General features: G+C 47.7%; 1 protein-coding gene and 2 long non-coding RNA genes across 3 annotated transcripts; 2 read left to right on the top strand and 1 right to left on the bottom strand.

The window, feature by feature from the left end:
* The first annotated feature begins 452 nt into the window (after positions 1 to 452).
* On the top strand, positions 453 to 14,680 carry LOC144142813 (uncharacterized). Its single transcript, XM_077674587.1, has 12 exons — positions 453 to 1,283; positions 1,369 to 1,471; positions 2,124 to 2,312; positions 2,408 to 2,660; positions 4,225 to 4,354; positions 5,615 to 5,854; positions 6,337 to 6,507; positions 7,360 to 7,546; positions 7,615 to 7,857; positions 9,491 to 9,662; positions 10,767 to 10,915; positions 12,811 to 14,680. Exons 1-12 carry the CDS (start codon positions 915 to 917, stop codon positions 12,987 to 12,989), a joined length of 2,385 nt encoding a protein of 794 aa, XP_077530713.1. The 5' UTR covers positions 453 to 914; the 3' UTR covers positions 12,990 to 14,680.
* On the bottom strand, positions 14,681 to 16,356 carry LOC144142814 (uncharacterized). The gene is made up of 3 exons (XR_013317051.1): positions 15,851 to 16,356; positions 15,394 to 15,612; positions 14,681 to 14,871 (listed from the first exon to the last, which is right to left on the bottom strand). It is a non-coding gene; the product is annotated as an uncharacterized LOC144142814 (long non-coding RNA).
* Positions 16,357 to 17,856: 1,500 nt separating this feature from the next.
* Positions 17,857 to 20,711, top strand: LOC144141594 (uncharacterized). Its single transcript, XR_013316651.1, has 3 exons — positions 17,857 to 18,130; positions 19,392 to 19,603; positions 20,552 to 20,711. It is a non-coding gene; the product is annotated as an uncharacterized LOC144141594 (long non-coding RNA).
* The last annotated feature ends 1,098 nt before the right edge of the window (positions 20,712 to 21,809 follow it).

A 21,809-nucleotide genomic window follows, 5' to 3' on the forward strand; every position in this document is an offset into this window, starting at 1 on the left:
TTATTTTTTTTTTTTTAACTGGTTCTTTTGTGAAAGCAAGCCAGAAGAAACACTGGCAGGGAGAACTCTGCCTGTGGGTTTTTTTTATTCCAATGTTAATTCACTAATAATCCACTTTTATGTTCTGAAGAAGGTCTGCACATTTTTATATAGTCTAATCTGTTATGAAACGTTTTACAGAAAAACTGATGCCTAAATAAATAATACAATAATTAGCTACTGATGAGGACATCTAGGTGTTTAAAAAAAGTTATCAGTGGAATATTCTTTATAATGTGGCTTTATAATAATCTGGGGCAGCTAAAACACAGAGCAATTCCCTTTCTTGGCTGCATCGGACTCACCATGGCTGCATTGGCGAGGTGAATTCAAAGCAGCGTGGAAGGAAAAACTGGCGTTCCATAGTTTCAAACGTACCTTACAAATTTTGTCTTTACTTGGCCTATCTTAAAGGAGTACTGACACCAAATTTAGAGGCCTAAATAACGATATAATTGGCTTCAGTAGTTTGTACAGATTACCCACAGAAATTTTTGGAGCGATCCGAGGCTGGAAACGCATCAAAAATCGATTTTAATTGCCCTGGCCGCGAACTATTACAAATCGGCAGCACTAGCGAAATCGCTTAGGGTGTGACGTCAGGCTATCCGCGATTTTGCGGCCGATTCAGCATGACGTCATACAGTTGTTTCCGGAACCGGAAGCGATAGCCTGCGCTGTTGTTGTGGGCGGTCTCGCTTCGATAGGAGGTTTGGCTTGGCTGCGGTACCGCTGTGAGCAAGGCTTGCGAAGTGCGCACTTCACGTTTAGGACGGTTTTGCTCATCAATTCGCGCTTGCTGTTTTCTTGGACTGGTGCGAAGACTGTGTGGTGTCTGAGCGGCCCATGCGCGTCGCCGAGCTCGCCGAAGTTCTATGGCAAGCTCACGGAACGCAAAGTATTGCTCAGTGGCAGCCTGTCCTAGTAAATCGACGGACGGCGCCAAGCTGCATTTTTTCCCACGGGACGATGGGCAGCGCGAAACCTGGGCTGCGTTCGTGCGCGACAGTGGCCGCAACAACTGGTCGCCGAAGCCGGCTAGCAAAATTTGCTCGCTGCACTTCTCGGAGGAATGCTACTTTCAGAGCCCGAAGTTGATGCAGGAGTTCGAACGTCTCCATTCACATTTGCGCCTCCATACAAATTTGCGCCTTGTGCCTGGTGCCGTGCCCACGATTGGCGTGCCCACCGCTGAAGATCCTGCGCACGGGGGTCCAACACAACCGAAGCGGCGGAAATCCGAGGTTAGTACACGCCTTATGATCTGAATGTGGCCGTTCGTTTGTTTTGGCTGGGTCGTGATGTTTGCCGTTTCAACTGCTCACGCAGGGGTGCATCGACGCTGGTTGCGCTGGTGGCAGCCAGAGCTCTGTCGGCAGTTTGTTGGGCGCTGCTGATGTGGACCTTCGCACAGACGGTTCTGCAAACGCTGGTTCGTATATGCTAGCACGTTACCCTCAGCTAACCTTGCGCGACGTAGGCGATACGTTGTGCTCAAGCCTATATAACGTTTTGTGCTAGGAAGCCTAAGCCCTAGTCTAGTGTGCATAGGGGACGGGGGGAGGTTATATTAGCTACTTGGGTGCGCTGCAAATGACGCCTCATTCATTGGTGAGGTGCCGAATGTGTTAGTCGGTGCAGTCTGCTGTGTCCCACTGTTTTGTCTGTCGATCGGAAACATTAGGCCGTGGAGGAAACATTAATTGAAGCCAGTGATAGCATAAAAAATGTCTGGGTGGATTCCTTCACTCCGCTAGCCTGACGGCACTGATTTTTAGCTGGGCGCTCGCCCTGTTACAACTGAGTTTCATTATGTACCGTAGAAGCACCTAGTTCTGAATATTAGGGCTGGCTCTTATTTCTGCTTAACTTCATAAAGCCTGTTGGGAAGTTGACTTCGCAGGTAATTAAAAGGGCGTTCTGAGTTCAGCTGCTAATGAGAGCGGCGAAATAGCTAGGTCCTTGCTTTCATGACCATAGCCCAAACAGGGGAGCTGCACAAATTATACAGAGAAGTTTTTGCCTATTAATTTTTCATTTCGTTGGCCGGTGCCTTACTTGTAGGCTTTTTTTTTATGCTCCAGATTCCGTTGACTCATCGGTCAATTTGGTTGTGGCTGCACCATGCCCCAATGAGCCACCGCCACATTCCAGGGCCTCCGATGCACAAACACAGTGCTACGTGCAAGTAGCACTGAAAGCGACGCAAGCGTCCATCAAAGTAAAGACAAAGTCGATCAGGACGCAGACAGAAAGCAGGACAAGAGAAATGGGTATGCAGTGATGCATGTCACTACACAGCTTTGATAAGTACTGTAAACAAGCGCAATTACACACTTTATGGAACTAAATCAACCCTTGCCTGCAGCGTGCCAAACTGATTTGGCCCTTCCGGAAATCCTGCTGCTCGAGGAAACACGTCGAGCGTCTACGCCAGTGCCAGCTGCAGAGTGGTCGGGACCACCGCTTGGCGAACTGTCCCTCACATTTGACGACGACCCCTTGGACAAAAACTTCGAGCCAAGCACTCGAGAAGAGTTTGACAGCTCAGCAGCATCAGTGATGGAGCCCTCATCGTGGCAGCCAGGACATGAGCCAACAGCGTCAGACCCATCATCAGTGTAAGCATCGGACGGCACAACATATTGCCTCTTTATCACAAGGGTTTCATGCATCATGGCACTTAGGGATATTTCTGGTCGCATTACCTCAGCTGTCATTCATTGAACATTGCAGTTGTAAAGACTAAGCTGCCTGTAAACAAACCTGTAGGAAGCACTTTTTTGCGCTGGGTGAACAAGCGCAGCCGTCAGCAGCACGACCACACATCTTTGACTGCTTTTTCATCAAGAAATGCAATTGCTAAGCATGAGATATTGTGGAAATCTTGGAGACGCTTACTGCATGACCACTATACAAAAAATAGGCATCTAAGCTGCTTGAAATGCTAAGACTAAATGCAAGTGTAAACTGGTTATACATTATATACTTCTTATTTCAATAACGTCAGCACTGGATTTTGGCTGAATGGTTCGGAGCGCTAGGTATGTTATTTTGCAAGTCGCAAGTTCGGGTCCCCAAGAGTACATCCTTTTTTTTTTGTAAGTTGATTTATTCGTTTTGGCCTATGTTTTCTACACTGAATCCACCATTTTTGTGCTGTAACGTTCATTGCTCCACGAGCAAGTTTGCAGAACGCGCAGACTGACACTGATGCAGTAGTGAGTTCTCGGTGGTGTGCTGTTGCCATGAGCACCGACTGCTTGCGGGCAGTGGGCACAGGCCTGAATCAGCACACCCTTGGCCTGGTGCAAGCTAGCATTTTACGATACAGGCATGAGTGAGGCAAGCACCAAAGATGGGGGAAAAATGCATCGCATTTGAGCGTCTCCAGCGACGCGGGGGGCGTTCAGCCACTGCATAGGCCTCTGCTAGTGATTGCTACAGTTTTAAGCAGTCCTGGTTGGCTCATCTGACACACTTTACAGCCAGAAGCGCTATATGACAGAAGCGCTATATGGCGATTACTGAGATATCGAGAATGCCCATCCAATAATACTGTCAGATGCCAAGCATGTTGTTTCACAGAACCAAAACTGAAACTTGTTTAAATGGTAATCTTGAACATCGTCCAATCACATGTACGTTTACCTGACGTCACTGCGGTTAGTTGGAGGAGCCACCACAGACCGTGCATAGTAATGTTTCATCTTTCAGGTTATATAAGATAAATACTGCCTTATCGCCCGGAGAAACGATGAAAAGTGTGTTCATTTGAGTGTAAGCAAAAACGGGAGCTTTGTTGACAAATTCACTTAAGCGTCTCTTGGAGGCGAACATTTCTTGGATTGTGCACGTTACAAAAGAAGTGTTGTTGGTCTCAACCACGAAGTTTATCTGAATAAGAGTCTGCTGTATTTTTAGTGCTGGAATTGATTGGGGTGTTTTCTAATGTATCAGAATAATACTGGAGCAACAATAACTCCAACTAGCATTGGCATATATGAACTGAAAAATGTGGCTTCGGTAAGGCCTTGTTAACTCAAGCTGGGAATTCAAACTGAGATATAGGTATTAGCAAAATGCTGTGTATTTCAACAGGGGATAACTCTCAATAATTTAAATGTGTCCGCATTAGCAATGTTTTGTTTATTTCTCTCTCCCTCTTTCCTTTTTGTAAAACAGAGCCAGTGAGGGAAGTGCTGCTCCAGTATCCAGCTTGGTCACAAGGAAGTTTATTGTTTGCGAAAGCAACCTCTTGGAGCTCTTCGAGACCTGCCGGAAATGTCGACATCCTGTCACTCCCTCATTGCGGGTATGCATTTTCGCTTTTAGCAGTCAGTCACATACAGTAAAGCCGCTTACATCAAACAGCGCAAGCATTGTGAAATAGTTCGATATACCAAAAATTCGATATAGAAAGTGGAGCAAAAAAAAAAAAACTTATATGAGAGCAATCTTGCCGAGAGTCACGAGCTAGCGCTGAGCTCTTACCACCCTGCAGTTCAGTATTGATACGACACTTTCTTCGAAAGAAAACAATAATTTATTGTGGCGGAAGAACTGCGTGAGTGTAGCCTGCTCCTTGGAGCACAACACGTTGGTGGTTACTACTTGCTCCACGGTATCTAAACAGTCGACAAGAACAAGACCGCTGCCCTCAATGGCACTGCAGTATCGCCCTAGCAGGGCCACGGCAGCCATGGCTTCACTCGTGATCGGAAGCTGTACAGAGTCCTCAGCGTCTTCGACAGAGCGGAGATGAGCATGGATACAAGTGAATAACGGCGAACCAAGCAAGTGTGCGCAGTGAGTGGTGCGGACTTCAAGTTTGGTGACACCGCACCCCGCAGCACCCACTGTGGCGCTTTCGGCTGCAACGGCATGCATGCGTGGAGCTGGTCTACTCAGCCACAGCCGGTTTGGATGCCCGAGCTCGCGCGGGAGTCACAAGAGACACCCGCAACACCGTTGTGCGCTGATGTATTGCGGAAAAGCCTGCCGCATGCCTAGGGAGAGCAAAAAAATCCCGCGCGGGAGAGTTCGATATATCCATTGTGAGCAAAATAGCGTTCGATATAAAAAGCTTTAAATGCATGTAATTTTTACTAGAATTATACAGGGTTCGATATAGGCAATAATTTGACATATCCTTGTTCGATGTAAGCGGGCTTTACTGTAGCGCAAACAGGATCTGTATATGGGTACAAACTATTCCATATTTCACGCATGAGTGTTAAAAGTACATTTTTTCACAGTTTCTTCAGCAACCTCGCATTCCTTTAAACCTGACGTCATGTCAGAGGTTTCTTTGTTATTTTAATGTTTTCGAGCCTGTGAGCTCAAAAGCTAAGTAGCACTAAATACCAGTGGTATTTTGTATAGCCGCAGAAAACAAAACTGAAACCTGCTTCAGCTGAGACCTTATAATTGTCACGCTATTGCGTGATTTTAAAGTTTGTTTTGTGCTTTGAGTAGACTTGGAGTTGGCAGAAAGGTGTGCCGCTTACAGTGCAAAGCTTCACTAAACAAGTGTTGCAACTTCTAAGCCAACCCTTCTTGTTTTTACGTTCAGATGACAGGTTCTCTTGTCGTCGTCACAACAACATGCGCATCGCATTCGTTGGAGTGGCGCAGCCAGTTGAACGAGGGCACGTATGCTGTGGGGAATGTGGACCTGGCTGCCGCGATCCTCTTCAACGGCTGCAGCCCTGCTAAGTGCCTGAACTTCCTGAACAGCGCCGGAATCTGCTGCATCAGCCAGAGGACATTCTACCGCATTCAGAAGAAGATCTTGCTTCCAGCAGTAGACCAGGTATCAATTGCAGCAATTAAATTTAATGGTTGAAGTGTTGTGAAAATAGGACATGGTTTCACACTGTACGTAAGTTCAAACTAAGCTTTTGTAAGTTCAGATGAAGCATTTAGGAGACAACTACCCCAAAAAATGCATCTTGAAAGAATTGTGTGATTTAAGTTTGACTGAAGTTTGTTAATGCCCTTCACAGTTCTGATATGTTTAGCATCACAGTGCTGTACTGTGCAATTAAGCATTTTCTGATTCACCACTACTTAGATATCCTGGAAGCAGTGCAAGAACTTCCTTAAGATTTTGAGACATAGACTTCTATAGAACCATGGAAAAATTAATGCCAAATTGCACTCCTAGCAATACAGTACAAGCTATTAGGGAGACCCACCCTACAGTGAAGGGTGTTCCTTGCTGAATAACCTTAAATGGTTATGTGGTTTTCCAGATTAAAGGGTGTAGTGCCAAGTGTGTGTTACTTTTTGTAGGTGTGGCAGGAGCAGCAGGCAGCTACGTTGGAGAGGCTGAAGGCAGCAGCTGGTGGTGTCAAGCTTGCCGGCGACAGCAGGGCAGATTCCCCAGGCTACAGCGCCAAATACGGGACGTACTCCCTCATCGAGACGTCAATCAATAAGGTGGTTGATGTCCAGGTTGTTCAGGTACTGGCATAATTCCTGTTGCGTGATGCCTATGTTGTACTTGAGCATGTTTTACCTCAAAAACATAGCATAAAAATTATCAGGCTCGCATTTCACTTTCCAGGTGTACAGTTATGGGTGCAGCCTTTGGGCCTGTTCCAATCCTGTTCGGTGTTGCATTTTGCTGAGTGCCTGTTGTTTGTACCATGTTAAATGCAGAAAGTAGTGCCCACATTTTGTTGTTCTGTGTTGCGCACAATATAGTGTCCAGAATTTAGAACGCCGAGAAGAATCGATGCATACTGCAGTATCTATTCTTGTTTTGTCAATGAGTAGTGCGTGTAGTTCATTTTGTCAAAAATGATGCGCACAACCTTTTACGTAGTGTCTACCAACTGCAGAAGCCTGCAGTTCCTAGGAATTCTGAATAGCTTAGAAAAACTTGGGGAATTTTTGTTTCTATTAGAGAAAAACCAAACATTAAAGGAGTACTGACACTAAATTTCTCGCTTTCAGTTTTTATGCTGTAAAGAATACCTATGGGCCCAGTAATTACGAAAATCTAACCGAAAGCCGTCAGCTGCCAACATAGAAGTAATTATAGCACGTTTATTGCAACGACTCAAATTCGGTGAGTGAACTTTACCGCAGATGAAAGTGTTATCCTCTAGGACTGGTAGCATCCGGCGACATATGTCAGCCTGTCTTGACCAAAAGCAAATTCTGTATTGCTCAGGGAATTTAGCAAAGGCACTCAGGGAAAACCTGGGAAACTCGGGGAATTTCAACGTATTTTGATGGACACCCTGTCTTAGCCTGTTCCCTTTCTGTTTGTATTTGGTCTCTCATTGTACCCCTCTTGTTTCCTCTCAGTCAAATGAAGTGGCCTCAAGTGGGCACATGGAGCTCGAGGGCCTCAAGAGGGCGCTTCAAGACTTGGACGACAGGGGTGTCGCCATCGAAGAAGTGGTCACTGACCGCCACCCGCAAGTGCGGAAGTTTTTTAAAACGGAGAGGCCAGAGGTCAACCATTTCATCGATGCATGGCACGTTGCGAAAGGTTAGTAATGGCGTTGTATGTAAAGGCGCCCACTACAGTGGCAACTGATTTTCTTTGTGCTTCTGCAGGGTTGAGAAAAAAGGTGCTGGCAGCTTCCAAGGCAAAAGGGTGCGAAATTCTTGCCCTGTGGTGCCAGACTATCACCAACCATCTGTACCATGCCGTGAAAGTTGGTGGTGGTGACGGGGAGCTGGCAGTGGCTGTCTGGCTCTCTGTGCTGAACCATGTGCAAGACAAGCACGACGGCCATGGCCCACTCTACGACAAGTGTCTGCATGGAGAGCTGGAGCGACGAAAGTGGATTCATCCTGGTTAGAACTTGTCCTCTGCAGAACCCTACTCATAACATTTTTTAAAGTGGAGCTATTGTTACTGGCAGGAAGTTCGGTGTTGCAGGAAAGAACACCAAGAAAATGCTAAGTGCTAGTGAGTGTGTGCTCCATAGCGACCGCCAAGCGTCCTCTGCACACAGTGTCAGTAGAAAAAAAAAAGCCGCAAATTTTGCAGCGCGAGAAAAGGGCACTCACCTATGGGGCAGAAACTTGGCGGCTCAGTAAAGGGCTCAACTTAAATTGAGGACGACTCAGTGAGCAATGGAGTGGAAGATGATAGGTGTAACATTGCAGGACAAGAAGAGAGCAGAGTGGGTCAGGGAACAAACACGTGTTAAAGGGACCCTGCAGCATTTTCCATCAACTAAATGTTTCTTGGGGTAAAGTCTGTTGTCCCACCTATCTCCTCTCACAAGAATTCTGAAAATCCGTTCATTAACACCGAAACTACGTGCAATGAGAAATTGCACATAATTATTCTCTTTCAACCCGACCGCAGACAACATGACAAAAGCTGCGCGCTGTCTCCCGGAGAGGGGGCGGTTTGCAGCGTTCTCTTCGGTGGCCTTCAATAAATCACACTCCGGGGAGTTCTCTTTTTCTCCGCAATGTGAAGGGGTCTGTTTCCGGTTTGGTGCCACAAAAAAAGCAGGCATGGCTGCCTGCTCGCAAGCGCGCACTCAGACTGGTAGGGCGTTTTTGAAGCTGTAAAGTTTGTTGTTGAGTGGTCTCATTGAAAGGGGAGTATTAGGTTGTCACTGAAACTGTGCACTCACTGAAAAAACAAAATAAAGCTAAAACTGTGCATACAGGTTCAGGTGTAGAGGAGGTTGGTACACAGCGCCAACGTCACAGGAAATGTAAGAAATAAGCCGCAAAGGTGACCAGCGTCAGTCAATGGGACAGCCATGGCTACATGACGTCTTTTAGGCCATGCCAGGGGTGCATAATCAGGAAAATTGAAGAGAGTGCGGTTGGGTTTTCCGAGTTTTTCAGAGTGATTTGCATTCTCACCGCTTCACGTGCACGTGTAATATTTGGCTCAGGTATTCTTGGCAGTGTAATCTAAATGTCGCGCTGGTTTACTTGCACTGCTCAAAGAGTGTTGTAGGGTCGCTTTAAGAACATATTAGTAGAAGTTAAGAAGAGGAAATGGTTGTGGGCAGGGCATATACTGCAAAGGCAAGATAACTGTTGTTCATTAAGTGTAATAGACTGGATCCCTAGAGAGGGCAAGCATAGCAGGGTGCGACAGAAAGTTAGGTGGGCAGATGAAATCAAGAAGTTTGCGGGGATAAATTGGGTGCAGTTAGCGCAGGACCGGGGTAATTGGAGGTCCATGGGAAAGGCCTTTGCTCTGCAGTGGCCTTAAATATGCTGATGATGATGATGCAAACACTTAACCATTCAAGTCTTGCGCGTCAATACAAACTTACTGAATTTTTTAATCTTTGACCTTTACTTTGTGTCGGCGAGATTATAAAAGTGAAAATAGGACATACTACACATTTGCGAGCTACTCCTTGTACATGCACTCATTTCCATTGCTGTTTTGGCACTAGGGACTATAGTAATTATCAAATGTTTAAAAATTTTGTTTTAATTTTTACAGGCACAGATGCATTCGACAAGCTGCGCCCTATCGTTTCAGCAAAGAGGCTGCTAGATGACATCAAGCAGATTTCCCCTGCTTTGCAGACTTACGGAGTGGAGTCCTTCCACTCCGTCATCAACCGTTTCGCTCCGAAGGCCTTCCCATTCTCGTACAGAGGAATCGTTGCAAGGTACGTAGACCACTTAGATGCTTTTGGCAACTCAGTAGGGACTGTGTGTCTCACCCCTCCCCCTGTAAATGGTACTGTATCCATGGAAAAGGACCCTGCTCTCCCGTACAGTACCTTCTTTGTGCATTTTGTATTACGGTTGAAATGAATATCAGTCAGCATCAAATAGGTGGCCGTGTTAACAGGTTGAAAATTTTTGTAGCTTTTTATTAGGGAAGAAAGAAAGATTTGCTGGACTCTCAACGCTGACATTCTAATTGGTGGGGGAAGGGGTAAGGAAGCGTAGTGTTAGCATCGTGGCAGATATCTGATCGCCGCTTCTAAATAAGCGCTGATAGCGATCCCTAGCACGATTTTTCATGGCACTAACACCTACTTTCTCACATGTGGAACTTCTTTTGACGGTTGACAGTGGTCACGACCTCGTCAACATTTCGCCGCCCACGGTGAGCAATGTGCTCTGGGAAGTTAGGCAGGCGGTGTGCTTGCACCTGTTCCCTAAGTACGTGCGGCTGCCAAACGCAACGAAGAGGAAACGCTAATGACGCGGAATTGTTTCACGTTCCCTGGGCGCATGTTGGGCATGCTGTTGCATTCGTCGCAAAGCCGCTTCCACACTTCAGGTTTTGCTTGCAGCGACACGGCGTTGCTCTTCTTGCACTCTACAAAGTTTTTGTATTTTCGCGCCAGTTCTCAGAGAAGTTCTTCTTTTTCTTCTGTGTAATCCACTTTCACGGGCATGGTTATACAGGCGCTACGCTCGCACAAAACGTTTGCTCGCACGTTTCGACGCTAAAAAGGGAGGTTGAGGGAGGCTTTAAAAATGAAGATCGGAGCTGCAAGGTCGCCTCACTGTAAGGGAGCATGAAGGGCTCCTTGAGTAAGGTGAGGGAATGGGGTAAGGTAAGGAAGATTTTAAAATTCGGGCCTAAGTATGTATTTTATCCGATACTCATAACTGATTCTTAGTGATGACGGTCATCTGTGCTCGAAAGAAATAAAATTTGCTCACACTTCTTGCCTGAATTTTGTGTGACCTGTATGTTGTTTGCTAGAAACATTAGGAGTCAATAATGATGCCATTTTGTGTAATCATGTACACAGATGCACCTTATCAGCCCTGCATTACAATGAGAACGCCGGAAGAAAGCAGGCAACGACTCGGAATGGGGACCCGCGTTTTCAAGTGGTGTTTCCAAAAGCCAGGAAGGGAGGCCACACTGTCGCCGCCATAAAAGTTCCACCCACGTACGGTATGTGACTCCGTGCATGTGGCAATACAGTAAAACCTCGTTACAAGAGACGCTCAAGGGACCCAAGAATCATGTCTCTTGTATGCAATGTTGCTAACATGGCAAACATAGCAAAACCAACCCAACCGCTTTCATTCAGATGTCTCTTATAACCAAGTGTCTCTTGTAACGGGGGTTTACTGTAGCTTGTATTTTGTAACCAATGTGTATGAGCGTTGACCACTACAATCTAGGTTTTTTTTTCCTTTACTGTGGGACAGTATCACCACGACAATTGGTCTTGCTTCCTGACAACCATTACCGTTCTTTCTTCTTGCGTGCGGTCGACAAAGGGAAGTTCACAAGTAGCATAAACACGGAACGCTGCTGGTAACTGCGAAAGGTTGCTTCAGCGGGAGCATGCAAGCGATTGCAAGATTTGCGCAGCCGACTCAGCTGATACTGCTGGCCTGGCACCGCCTTGAAAACGAAAGGAAATTTTGTTCTGTATTTTCACAAACTATGATTCTTGCGTAACATTTTACACCGCACGATTTACAAACGGCAGGGCACATGTATACTAGCGGGTAGGTGAGGCAATAGCGTCAAATAAACAAATTAAGCGCTATTAAAAGGTCCCTGTAATTCCATATTTGCATGGCCTCTCCCATCGACTAAAACAGGTGGCTGCGAACTACGAAGGGAAAGTGGTGTTCTCCGCAATTAAAGGACGCAAAACAAGCACCAAATCGCACGCCCGCTGCCTGCAAAGATGTCTACTTCTATATTTGCATAACATAACAGCTGCATACACGGCGCGTGGCCCCGAATATTTGCATTCGATCATCACCGACTCTGTTGGTCATCTTCTAGTGCAGGGGTCGTCGCTAACAATCTCAACGCCGACACGCCAGTTTTGTCCTCAAATGGAGTTAGGCAGCGAGACAAGAACAGAGAATTGGTCGCTTCCAGTTGAATTGTCCCCATCTTCACACTTTGGCAGAATATTGTCAAACATTATTGGCAATTCCTTTTTTTTTTTTTTTGCGTTCAAAGCCCCCCTCCCCCTCCCACCTGATTTGCCGTCCAGCCCTCCGCCGTGTCGGCTGCATGCGACGCGGCCCTACAATTCAAAACGTTGCTGACCCTTATTCTAGCCTATCAAGTGCGAAGTGGGAATATATAATGCAAGAGCGTAATTAAGTAAAGTGAGAGCAAACAAGGAAAGCGAGCGGCATCTCAGTTCGCCCAACCACCTTGTTTTTACCACCACTAATTTCGAAATTGCCAAACAGATTTCACTCTTGTGATGCTCGCTGTATTTTGTTACTGAGACATGCAACAAAACGGCAAGCTAATGCTACACCATGTATTCGTAACGGCGATGTGAACGAGCACTGTGTAATGAAAGCGCATGCATAGTGCGCAGGTACGCAACAGAGCGGCGCGCCGCACCAGGCGAGCCAGTGGTCCGCTGGACCTCTTATTTTTTGATTGGCTGTTGTTGAAAAGTCCTTGTCTCCTAGAGTATTAGTTTAAACTAGAAGTTTCACTTCAAATGGCCAGTGAATCTGTGAGTGGGAGAGCACCCTCACCGTCCCGGCACTTTTGTTGGCTCTGTAAACGTATTTTGCGCTGGAAAGCTTTTTCCCCTAATGCCAAGTTGATCGCCGAAAGAGACCGGACTTGTCGGGGATGGGCTGGTGACCATGTCGCAAAACAATCGGGAACATCGAGCTCATTTTGCTTCTCTCAACACGCGATCCTCTGAGACCTGTGCAGCTTTGTACTACCCAGAAGTACTGCCCAGAAGCCGCTTGCGGAGCGCCCCCTGGGCAGTGCAGGAGGCCTAGAACAGTTGCAGGCAAATGTTATACTTTGGCTCTCATGCACAGACTGGCTGATATTGCTTGCAGGCTATCTGGACCACCTGCAAAGAGCCGTGGACGATCGGTTGAACAATGCCAATGGAGCACCCAGCCAACTTGAACCAGTGCCACCGCCTCTGACCAGCTCTGTTGGGCCTGTCGACAAGGAAGCAGCAGTGCAGGCTTTCTGGAGCCGCTTTGATTGTTCATGGGGCAGCAACTCCTAAAGGGACTCCTGCCACCTTCTAGTGCGGAAAAGCTCTTCTTCCTCTCCTTGCACATCTGCATTCAAGCCGTTTTATGATTCAGCGGGAAGGCGTGTTCACTTTGTGTGGAACCAAAGCTTGGGCTATGGGGAACACCTTAGTGGAGGGCAACAGACCCATTTTGGCAACCTGGGCTCTTCGACGTGCGCCAAAATCTTGACGAACTGGCATTTTTGCTTTTCGCCTTCATCTAAAATGCAGAAAGTGTGGGGAAGGGGGGAATATGGAATTGGAAAAGGTGCAGCGTGCAAACCACCATAGCTGCCATGGCTTTGTGACTGGGCCTGGTGATTTACATTTATTTAGACCTGTTAGCACTCTCTGTGTATGTGTGTATTGAAAATTGTTTTTCTTTCCTGTTTAACCTCAGCGTCACTTTGGGTGTCATTTGTACATGTTGAACTATGGTAGCATATAAAAAAGTGTCCTTCCACTCTGTGAAGATGGATAACCTGCATGGGTAGCGGCATTAAGTTTAGTTGTGTGTGCACGTCCCCCTTTTTCCACCCGCAAACGGTGCCCGCAAAAACCGGTATCCAGTCATGGCACATGCTTAGGCGTGAAAGACACCGACGAAAATGTAGTTCGGGAGGCCTTCCAAGCTGAAGAAAATATGGGCTCATGCCGTCGTTCCAACTGGGCAAGTGTCTCTTCAACAGAAAGGGATTCGCAGGTACTTGGTGAAGTGGAATTTGAGTGCAAACGGTGACGGCGGGTTTCGGTAGTTTTAGAGGCAGCCTTTAGTTAGCCATTACCTGGGCATCGCGAGAGGGGCGTCTGTTTATGTCCACGTAACCGAGTGAGTGAACGCACCAGCGAAACGGAGAGGAGCGTCTAGCGAAGGGTGAGATGGAATACGACACGTGCGGCTACGGCATCATCTCTCTCATTGACTTTCCCTCACACGTGTCATGCATCACTACCAAGGAGCACCATCCCCATGACACTTTCCCCAGACCCTGTTTCTGCGCCAATCTAAACCACGTCACATTTGCGCGGGAGGTTCAAACACGATGTGCAACAACTTGCTCGCGGCTCTCTTCAGCGGGGCTAACCCGAACCACGTGACATCTGCGCGGGATGTTCAAACATGATTCGCAACATGTTGGCCGGCGGCGGCGGCGCGCTGCGAGGTAGCAGCAGAGTAGCTCCCGCCGCCAGGCATTCGATGATCACGCGAACACTTACTGAGACGTAGCAGAAATGCACCGTGACCGAGAAGACTGCAGCTCGCGCTGTGCACAAATTTCATATCAAGGAGTATAGTAATCTGCAGTGCATTTTTTAACGCCCTTCCATGCTTCTGTTTATTTTTTGCAATCATCTGATAACCACACTACCGCCGTTACCTGCCTACTGCGCAACTTGCCAAAGGGGCATCTGCGGGGGAGAGGAGAACAATAGTTGTGAAAGTTGTCAGTGGGGGCGAGGAGGAGCCCCTGAGCGGCGCCGAGTAAATCGATGACACAGGAATGAAAACCGGGGGAGGGGTTAGAAATATACTTCTTTGCAGTAAAATGTGTTGTAGTCACTGTGAATGATTGTGTCTATGCATGATCCCATATGTAGGTATGTAGTTGCATCCCTGTGTGCAATGTGAGCAGTGTAATATTATGAAGTGTTATCACTACCAGGGAATCACAAATGAAATAAAGAGATTGTTGCTGTTTCACATGACACCTTTATTTACACTTGAGGGTACTGGAACCCTGCATATTCCTCTGAAGGAAATGCCTCCCTTATTTGGTTCACGGCGCAACTTGGGATTACTACCCGGCGGTTTGGTCCGAGTACCTTCCAAATCCAGCGAACAAATTGCCTGTAGGCAACGTGCCGGTACACCCTGAAATAGTCAATTTAATCAGTTGAAGTAGTAATGACAAAACTGAAGAAGCAGTACTAGTGCAATGGAAATTAGGTTTTATCTGCTCCAGAAAACCCTTATGCTGCTACAAGTCTCTTGTTCATCACGGAACTTGAGTGGCTTGAAATTATGCAGTAATTGTATATCAACCAAGTGACACCAAAAGTTTATGTATACAGGTGTATCTCACGTCCTCGTACCTAGCTTCAAATGTTCAGGAGCACAGCAACTGTGAAATCTAGAATTGTGAAAGCATTGTTGCGCCAACAAAGGTGCCGGATCCATGGTTTTATAGAAGGTCTGTGGTCCTATAAAATGAACAAATCGGGCGTTTCTCATTCTCCAAAGTATAGGTGGCTAACATGAAGCTTCGCTAGCCAGAGAAAGTGCCACAATGAATTGCGAAGAGGAAAACTCGAAAATGGTTAGAACAAAAGGGTTGCAATTACGAAAAAAAAAAAAAAAGCGTGAGTGCGCGCATTAACCGAAGTCCAAAAATACCTGTGAATCTCCGGGTCATCCACTACGCCTGGTCGGTCCTCCATGAGCCAGTAATAGGCGATTTCTAGCGCGTGAATGTTTAAGACGCCCTGTGTAAATGTCGGGTGCGCCGTTATGCAGGTCTCGCCCGCCGGAATCGTGGCATCGACGCGGGGAATTTCCCGGCAACACTTCGACTCGAGCGACTTGGGCATCGGTCGGCAGTGGCCGCAAGTGCACCTTTAAGAAAATAAGACACATTTCTAGTTGCCGCTGCAGTACAAGCGGAGTGGAAACGCATTCTGCCCAAACAAGCGTATCCACAAAGGGCCCGCGGTTAGCACTAGCAGTGAATTAGCACCGACCCGACCAGGTAACTCGCAGTTTTTTTATGTAATGAACAAAGTGCGGCTACTAGCCATGAAGGTAATTTTCAAATGCTTAAATGCGCCAAGTGTGCACATCTGCTGAGGCTTACCAGTTCACGTTTCCCAACCTCCAGCGTTCTGGGTCGTCGTCGTCGCCGCCCGCGTCGATGCCGTCGTCGCCATTCTCCGAGTCGCTGCTGGCTAGCGGGTCAAATTGAAAATGCTTTGCCGCTACTGCCGCAGCAACATCTAAAAAATCCGGTGGAAAGGACTCATCCGAGTCTGACGATTCAGACATGACTGCGCGAGCAAGTGTGAACCGCGTGCAATCCGTAGCAGACGATGCAGCGAACGTCCCTGACGTCACGGAGACCATGACGTCACGGTCCGACGTCACGGAGACCGTGACGTCAGGCAGTCCGCTTGCAGGCTCTCCTTCGAACGGCCATTTTCCCGCGCGGCGACCGAATTTGAAAGTGGTTGCAATAAACGTGCTATAATTAATTATATGTTGGTGGCTGACGCCTTTCGGTTCGATTTTCGTAATTACTGGGACCATAGGTATTCTTTACAGCATAAAAACTGAAAGCGAGAAATTTCGTGTCAGTACTCCTTTAAATAGCGCAACAGGCTGCAATATTTTTGTTGCACTAGTCTCGTGAGTGGCATTTAGTGGCAGGGGCATGAGTCTTGGAGTGGCTGGGAAGACGCTAACAAAGGGCTCTGATAGTGTGACAGGGATTTCGTTTTATTCCTTTGGCATTGCTAAGGTCAACACCATTCTATTTATTTCACTTCCTATGCAGACCTCCCAGGGCAGTCCTCCCTCGAGAACTGCTCTTCCTTGGCGCCCTGAGAAGAGTATCTCAGAGCCGGTCTCTGAGGAGCACTGCAGCCGGTCTATGCCACACCGCCACCCGGAGTGGCAGAGCCGGCGACTTCCCCTGTCGCAGCGGTCACTGCAGGCACCAGGAGATGGCCACCTGGGAGGACATCTTCAACCTCAAGGAGTTGTTTCGTGCCGCCTCCAACGTGGATGTCTTCCGGGCTGAGGCTGGAGTGGGTGGGCGCACCACGTGAGTGCGCGTTCTGCTTGCACTGGGCTCGGTCTGCACTGCACTTCCTTCGGTCGCTTCTTCCCCCCTTCCTCCCGCACGGTGTCTGTACAGGGATTCTGTAAACAAAGGAAAGCGGAAATTCTCGCCGATGCTTCTATTAGTGGTGGTGTGTCTCTCTCATTTCTGATCAAGGACAAGCGACTGCTAAAATCCTCCTTGGACACGGTTTATGAGGTTGCAGTTTGTGCGTTTGCTACGTGAATGCCGCACCATTGCTCTTGCCACAAAGGCCTGCCTCTTGCTCGCCTAGAGGGCCGTGTAGCTGACACAAAAGGTAGCGACGGGGGAAAAAAGTTCAAACGCCCCTTAGTCTAACGGCGATAGTTGAAAAGCTCAGCTTTCTCGTGAGGGATTTGTCTGCTTTTGTTGGGGTTGTGGACTTTGATCATTCACAGGTTGGACTTTGATCATTTACGGTTCGGAATTTGTTTTCTCCATTTGCCGAGAAAGCTTTGCATTTCAACCATCGTTGTCAGTAGACGAACAGGCGTTTAAACTTTTTCGTCAGGCTTTACGCGCCTTCTTTTTAGCCAACAATTCTTTGTGGGGGGATGCACACCAGACATAGGTGAAGCATAAAAATTACCGTTCGTGCCTAAGGAGTGTATTTTTGGTGGGCGTCACTAAAGTTGGCCGCAGTGCAGGGGCAGGTAGTGGCCACGGTCCGCCCGGGTGCGTTCCAAAATTTTTTTCAGTCGGACAAAATTGTTTCCACCAAAAATATGTGCGAATCTGTACATACATGTGGGAATGAGGTAAAAAAAAAATTTCAACCAAATTGCAGAGGTCGACCAGCCGTGCTTTGTTTGATGTTATCTGAATGACTCTATACAGAACGCCGATATTCTGGTAGGATGAACAAGTGTACATGGTCCCTTTGAGCATTGTGATATGGGAAAATGAAGGCCCCTATTATAGTATCAAGACATTGATTTTCTTTTGTTAGCAATGCTTTGCTGAGAACCCTTATCTTCTAATTCTAATGCAGCGTCCCCAGGGCAGCACCTCTCTCTCCCGAGGAAGGCGCTTCTCCGTTGTTGCCCTACAAGGTCTACGAGGAGGACGGCAGCCAAGGCTCTGCCACACCGCCACCCGGTGTGAGGCAGGGGCGGCGAGTGCCCCACCCTTGGCTGTCACCCGGCACCTTCAGGGAGGTCAGGGGCCTGCTGACCACTCTGTCCTGGAAGGACGTCTGCAACGCCGTCGTGCCACGCACCCCGTGGACCGTGTGGATGTCTACTAGGCCGAAGATGGAGTGGGTGCCCGAATAACGTGAGGGCCCTTCTTCTCCCGCCTTTCCTTTGTTTGGCTGCATGTTCTATTCGCGTCCCCCGGATTTCCTCCGCACTGCACTTAATTCTCCTACAAATCCGCTCTTCGCCTACCGCTCCGCCTACCGCTCCGCCTACAACTCCGCCTACAACTCTGCTCTGCAACCAGGATGCACATTTGACAAACCAGGCCGCCTAGACACATCCTACGTTTGCATCCCTTTCATGTTGTACCAAGTAATAAACACGTTGGTAGGCTAGAAAGACCTAACGGATACTAGGCTATCCTTATTTTCGACAAGAATGTGTAGAATTGACCAAAGAGAACATGCTTGACATTAGTGTCCTTCATAAAATCGCTTAAAGCTAAATTCATGATAGAACCGTGATAGCTAGGTTCTGTCAGCAGAGGCATTCAAATGTTGTTTGGTTGAGGCTGGACTGTAGTGCTATGGTCTATCTACGCACTGACGCTATTCCTGATGGTAAAGTGCTTGGTGAGATAATTCAGTTCGAACGACCTCTTTTTGGCTGTTGCCAGTAATGTGCTGCACTTTACCTTTGATGTTCTGTATGTGCCTCAGAACGTCAGCACCATGCCGTTTTTATTGAAGATAGGTTTCTTTTTCAACATTTTGATCTCGTGCTCTATTTTCCCTTGCAAATTAAGCATGTTATATGTGTGAAGGCTTTCACTGCCAAGTTTTTTTTCTTCTGACTACTTCTCACATTAAAAGTAGCCAGAAAAAAATACTCCCAAGAGGAATGACTCCGCACCAGGTTTTCTTTTTTATGTTTGTTCCACTACTAATTCACATTTATGTTCTGAAGAACATCTGAACATTTTTACAGAGCGGTGGAGTTTTCTCCACAATGGGGCCTTACAGAGGGCGGCAGCTATAACACAGATAGTGAAATTTCTTTTCTTGGCCATATCCAACTTGCCATGGCAGCGAGCGTTGCGGAAGTGAATTCAAAGCATGGATGAAAAAAACTTGCGCTCCATCTGTAGTTCAAGATGTACCCTACCTGTTATGCGCTTAACCTCCCTACAGATGGCATGACACGCCTGTTAATATTTTTTTACACAAGTTGCCTCGGTGGCACATTTAGTGGCCGGGGTGTGCGAGTGCAGTCAACAGAGTTATCTTGGTAGCGGCAGTTTACGGGTTAAAAAAAGGCCCTGATGGTGGGACATAGATTTTTTTGCACATTTCATCAATGCTAAAGTAGACGCCCCATTATTCATTTCCCTAATGCAGCCTTCCCAGGGAGTCATCCCTCGAGAACTCCCCTCCACTGCTGCCCTGGGAGTCCGGCTGGATGCCGGTCTTCGAGGAGGACCGCAGCCAGTCCTCTGCGCACCGCCACCCGGTGCGAGGCAGAGCTGGCGATTGCCCCGCACCTTGGGGACCAGGACGACCTCTTGGGCGGACGTCTTCTGGGCCGAGGATGGAGTGGGTGGGCGCATAACGTGAGTGCCCCTCCATCGCCCCTTTCCCCCTGCTGGCTGCGGGGCGTGTCAGTATCCCCCATCTTCATCTGTAGCACTGCCTTCCATTCGGTCGCTTCCAGCTCACTGTGACCGAGCGCAGATTTACTAAGCAAAGCGAAGGGGATATTTACTCAGTGGGGGAAATTTTCCCCGATGATTCGACTCTTATTTGTGATCAAGGACGAGCATCGGTTAAAACCCTTCCAGGACAAAGTTGATGCAGTCGCAATTTGTGTGTTTGGCTGTGTGAATGCTGCACCGTTGCTCTTTCCATGAAGGCTTACCTGCTGCTCGGCAAGAGGACTACATAGCTCACTCATGCAGTTGCGATGGAGGCAGCTACAGCCAGATTTCCCAGAATCTTGTCCTGCAACTGTGTTTTGGGACACGAATTTAGATGTCTGGCCATGTTCATTTTGCATTGCAATTGCTTTCCTTGGAAAAGGGGGGGGGGGTGGGGGGGGACTGCTTATTTATTTATTTTTTGTGTACGTGCCATGACTCGGAAGCAAAAAAATTGATTTTTGACATGTACTGCACAACTCAGCCTCGCTTTAAGACGAAGCCTCCGATATGCCGAACAACGTGGATATGTTATCTGTTTTCCATAAACTCAAAAGCAAAAAAAAAAACACACACACACAAAACCGCCTCACGTTCTCTTCTGTTAAAACAAAATTTCACCATGACAGCCTCCGCTGATGCTTGGCGAGGCATTCAGGCAACCGAAGGGAAAGCAAAAATAAATAAAAGGAAATGAAGCAACTGCGCTAAGCGAATTGGCGTGTCCGCGCCATGGAATCAGCGAGCGAGTCAATCGAGAGTCACAGATCAAGCTGCCCTCCCCGCCAACCCTTGCCTTCATAGCCGGCGATGAGCAAAAAAAGGAAAAAAGGGGCATAACCTTCTCTTTCACTTCCTATGCAGCCTTCCCGGGGCAGTCCTCCCTCAAGGACTCCTTTTCCCCTGGGCCCTGGGAGTCCAGCTGAGGGCCGGTCTAAGAGGACGACGGCAGCCGCTCCTTTACCACACCGCCACCCGGTGTGTGGCAGGGCCAGCAAATGCCCCACCCCAGGCTGTCACCCGGCACCTTCAGGGAGGTCGGGGGCCTCCCATGCACGGCAACCTCAGAGGACCTCTTCGACGCCGTCACCTTGTCCACCCGCCGTGGACGACACAAATCCTCCAGGCTGCAGATGGAGTGGGTCGCCGTGTAACGTGAGTGCCCTTCTTTAGCCTTCCTTTGTTGGTTGCAGGTTCTGCTTTATTATCCAAATGTGCTCCACACTGCACTTCAAACTGTCGCCTTTAACTGTGCCCCCCCCTGCCTCCGAGCTGTGACCCAGACACGTATTTGACAAACTAGGTCACCTAGACTGATCCGGGAGGACCGAACAACTATTGTACGTGTTCGTGGGATAAAACAAACTAAGAGATGCCAAACTATCCTTATTTTTGACAAGAATGCTTAGAGTTGACCCAAGAGAATGTCCTGTAATAAATAAAAAAAAAAACATTCTTAGTTTTTTCTAAAAAATAGAAAAATAAATTGGAACCTCTGGGGTTTGAACCAACACTGCAGGCTTGAATACTTATGACTGTACAGTTAATTCCACTGCAGCCTACCAGAGCGGTGCCTGTTAAGTAGTTCGCTCAAGAGCAGAGTGCTACAAGCGACCCAGTAGATAACACTATTCGGGGTGCGTCTAGGTGGCCAGGTTTGCCAATGACTCAGTCCAGACGCTGCTGTACTAAACAAAATGAAGCAGAAATTCATACGTTTGGGCAAATTTTTGCCGATGTTTCGTGCAGGGGTGGTGTGTTCCTCTAATTTCTGATCAAGAATGAGCTTCGGTTGAAACTCTTTTTGATGTACTAAATGAAATTCCAGTTCTTGCATTTGGCGTCCTCGATATTCCACTGTTGCTCTGTTGTAGCAGAGAATGATACTGGGGCGAAATGGTGCACTTTAAATGGCTCCCGTTCGGGAAATTTATGCTGTGGAGTACGTATTACTAGTGTTTAGCTGAACTGTGGCCTTGGATTAAGCGATGGTCATAGTTTCCGCACTCTAGCTGTGAGCCTTTGTAGGGAAATCGTTCTCTTCCTCGCAGTCGTCCTCGTCCGACGCCTCGTCCCGGTCATCCTCTGATGGAGATACGGACTTTGCTGCTGCCAACCAGTG

The sequence above is a fragment of the Haemaphysalis longicornis genome, unplaced genomic scaffold, assembly GCF_048455015.1.
Source record: "Haemaphysalis longicornis isolate Haplotype H1 unplaced genomic scaffold, Haemaphysalis longicornis Haplotype H1 scaffold_6, whole genome shotgun sequence".
Lineage (NCBI taxonomy): Eukaryota > Metazoa > Arthropoda > Arachnida > Ixodida > Ixodidae > Haemaphysalis > Haemaphysalis longicornis.

Excerpts from the sequence above, each read along its gene's own strand:
- LOC144142813 (XM_077674587.1), top strand. The coding sequence starts at position 915 with ATGGCAAGCTCACGGAACGCAAAGTATTGCTCAGTGGCAGCCTGTCCT. Across the intron at positions 4,355-5,614 it reads CTGTCACTCCCTCATTGCGG|ATGACAGGTTCTCTTGTCGT; the intron begins GTATGCATTTTC and ends TTTTACGTTCAG. Across the intron at positions 6,508-7,359 it reads TTGATGTCCAGGTTGTTCAG|TCAAATGAAGTGGCCTCAAG; the intron begins GTACTGGCATAA and ends GTTTCCTCTCAG.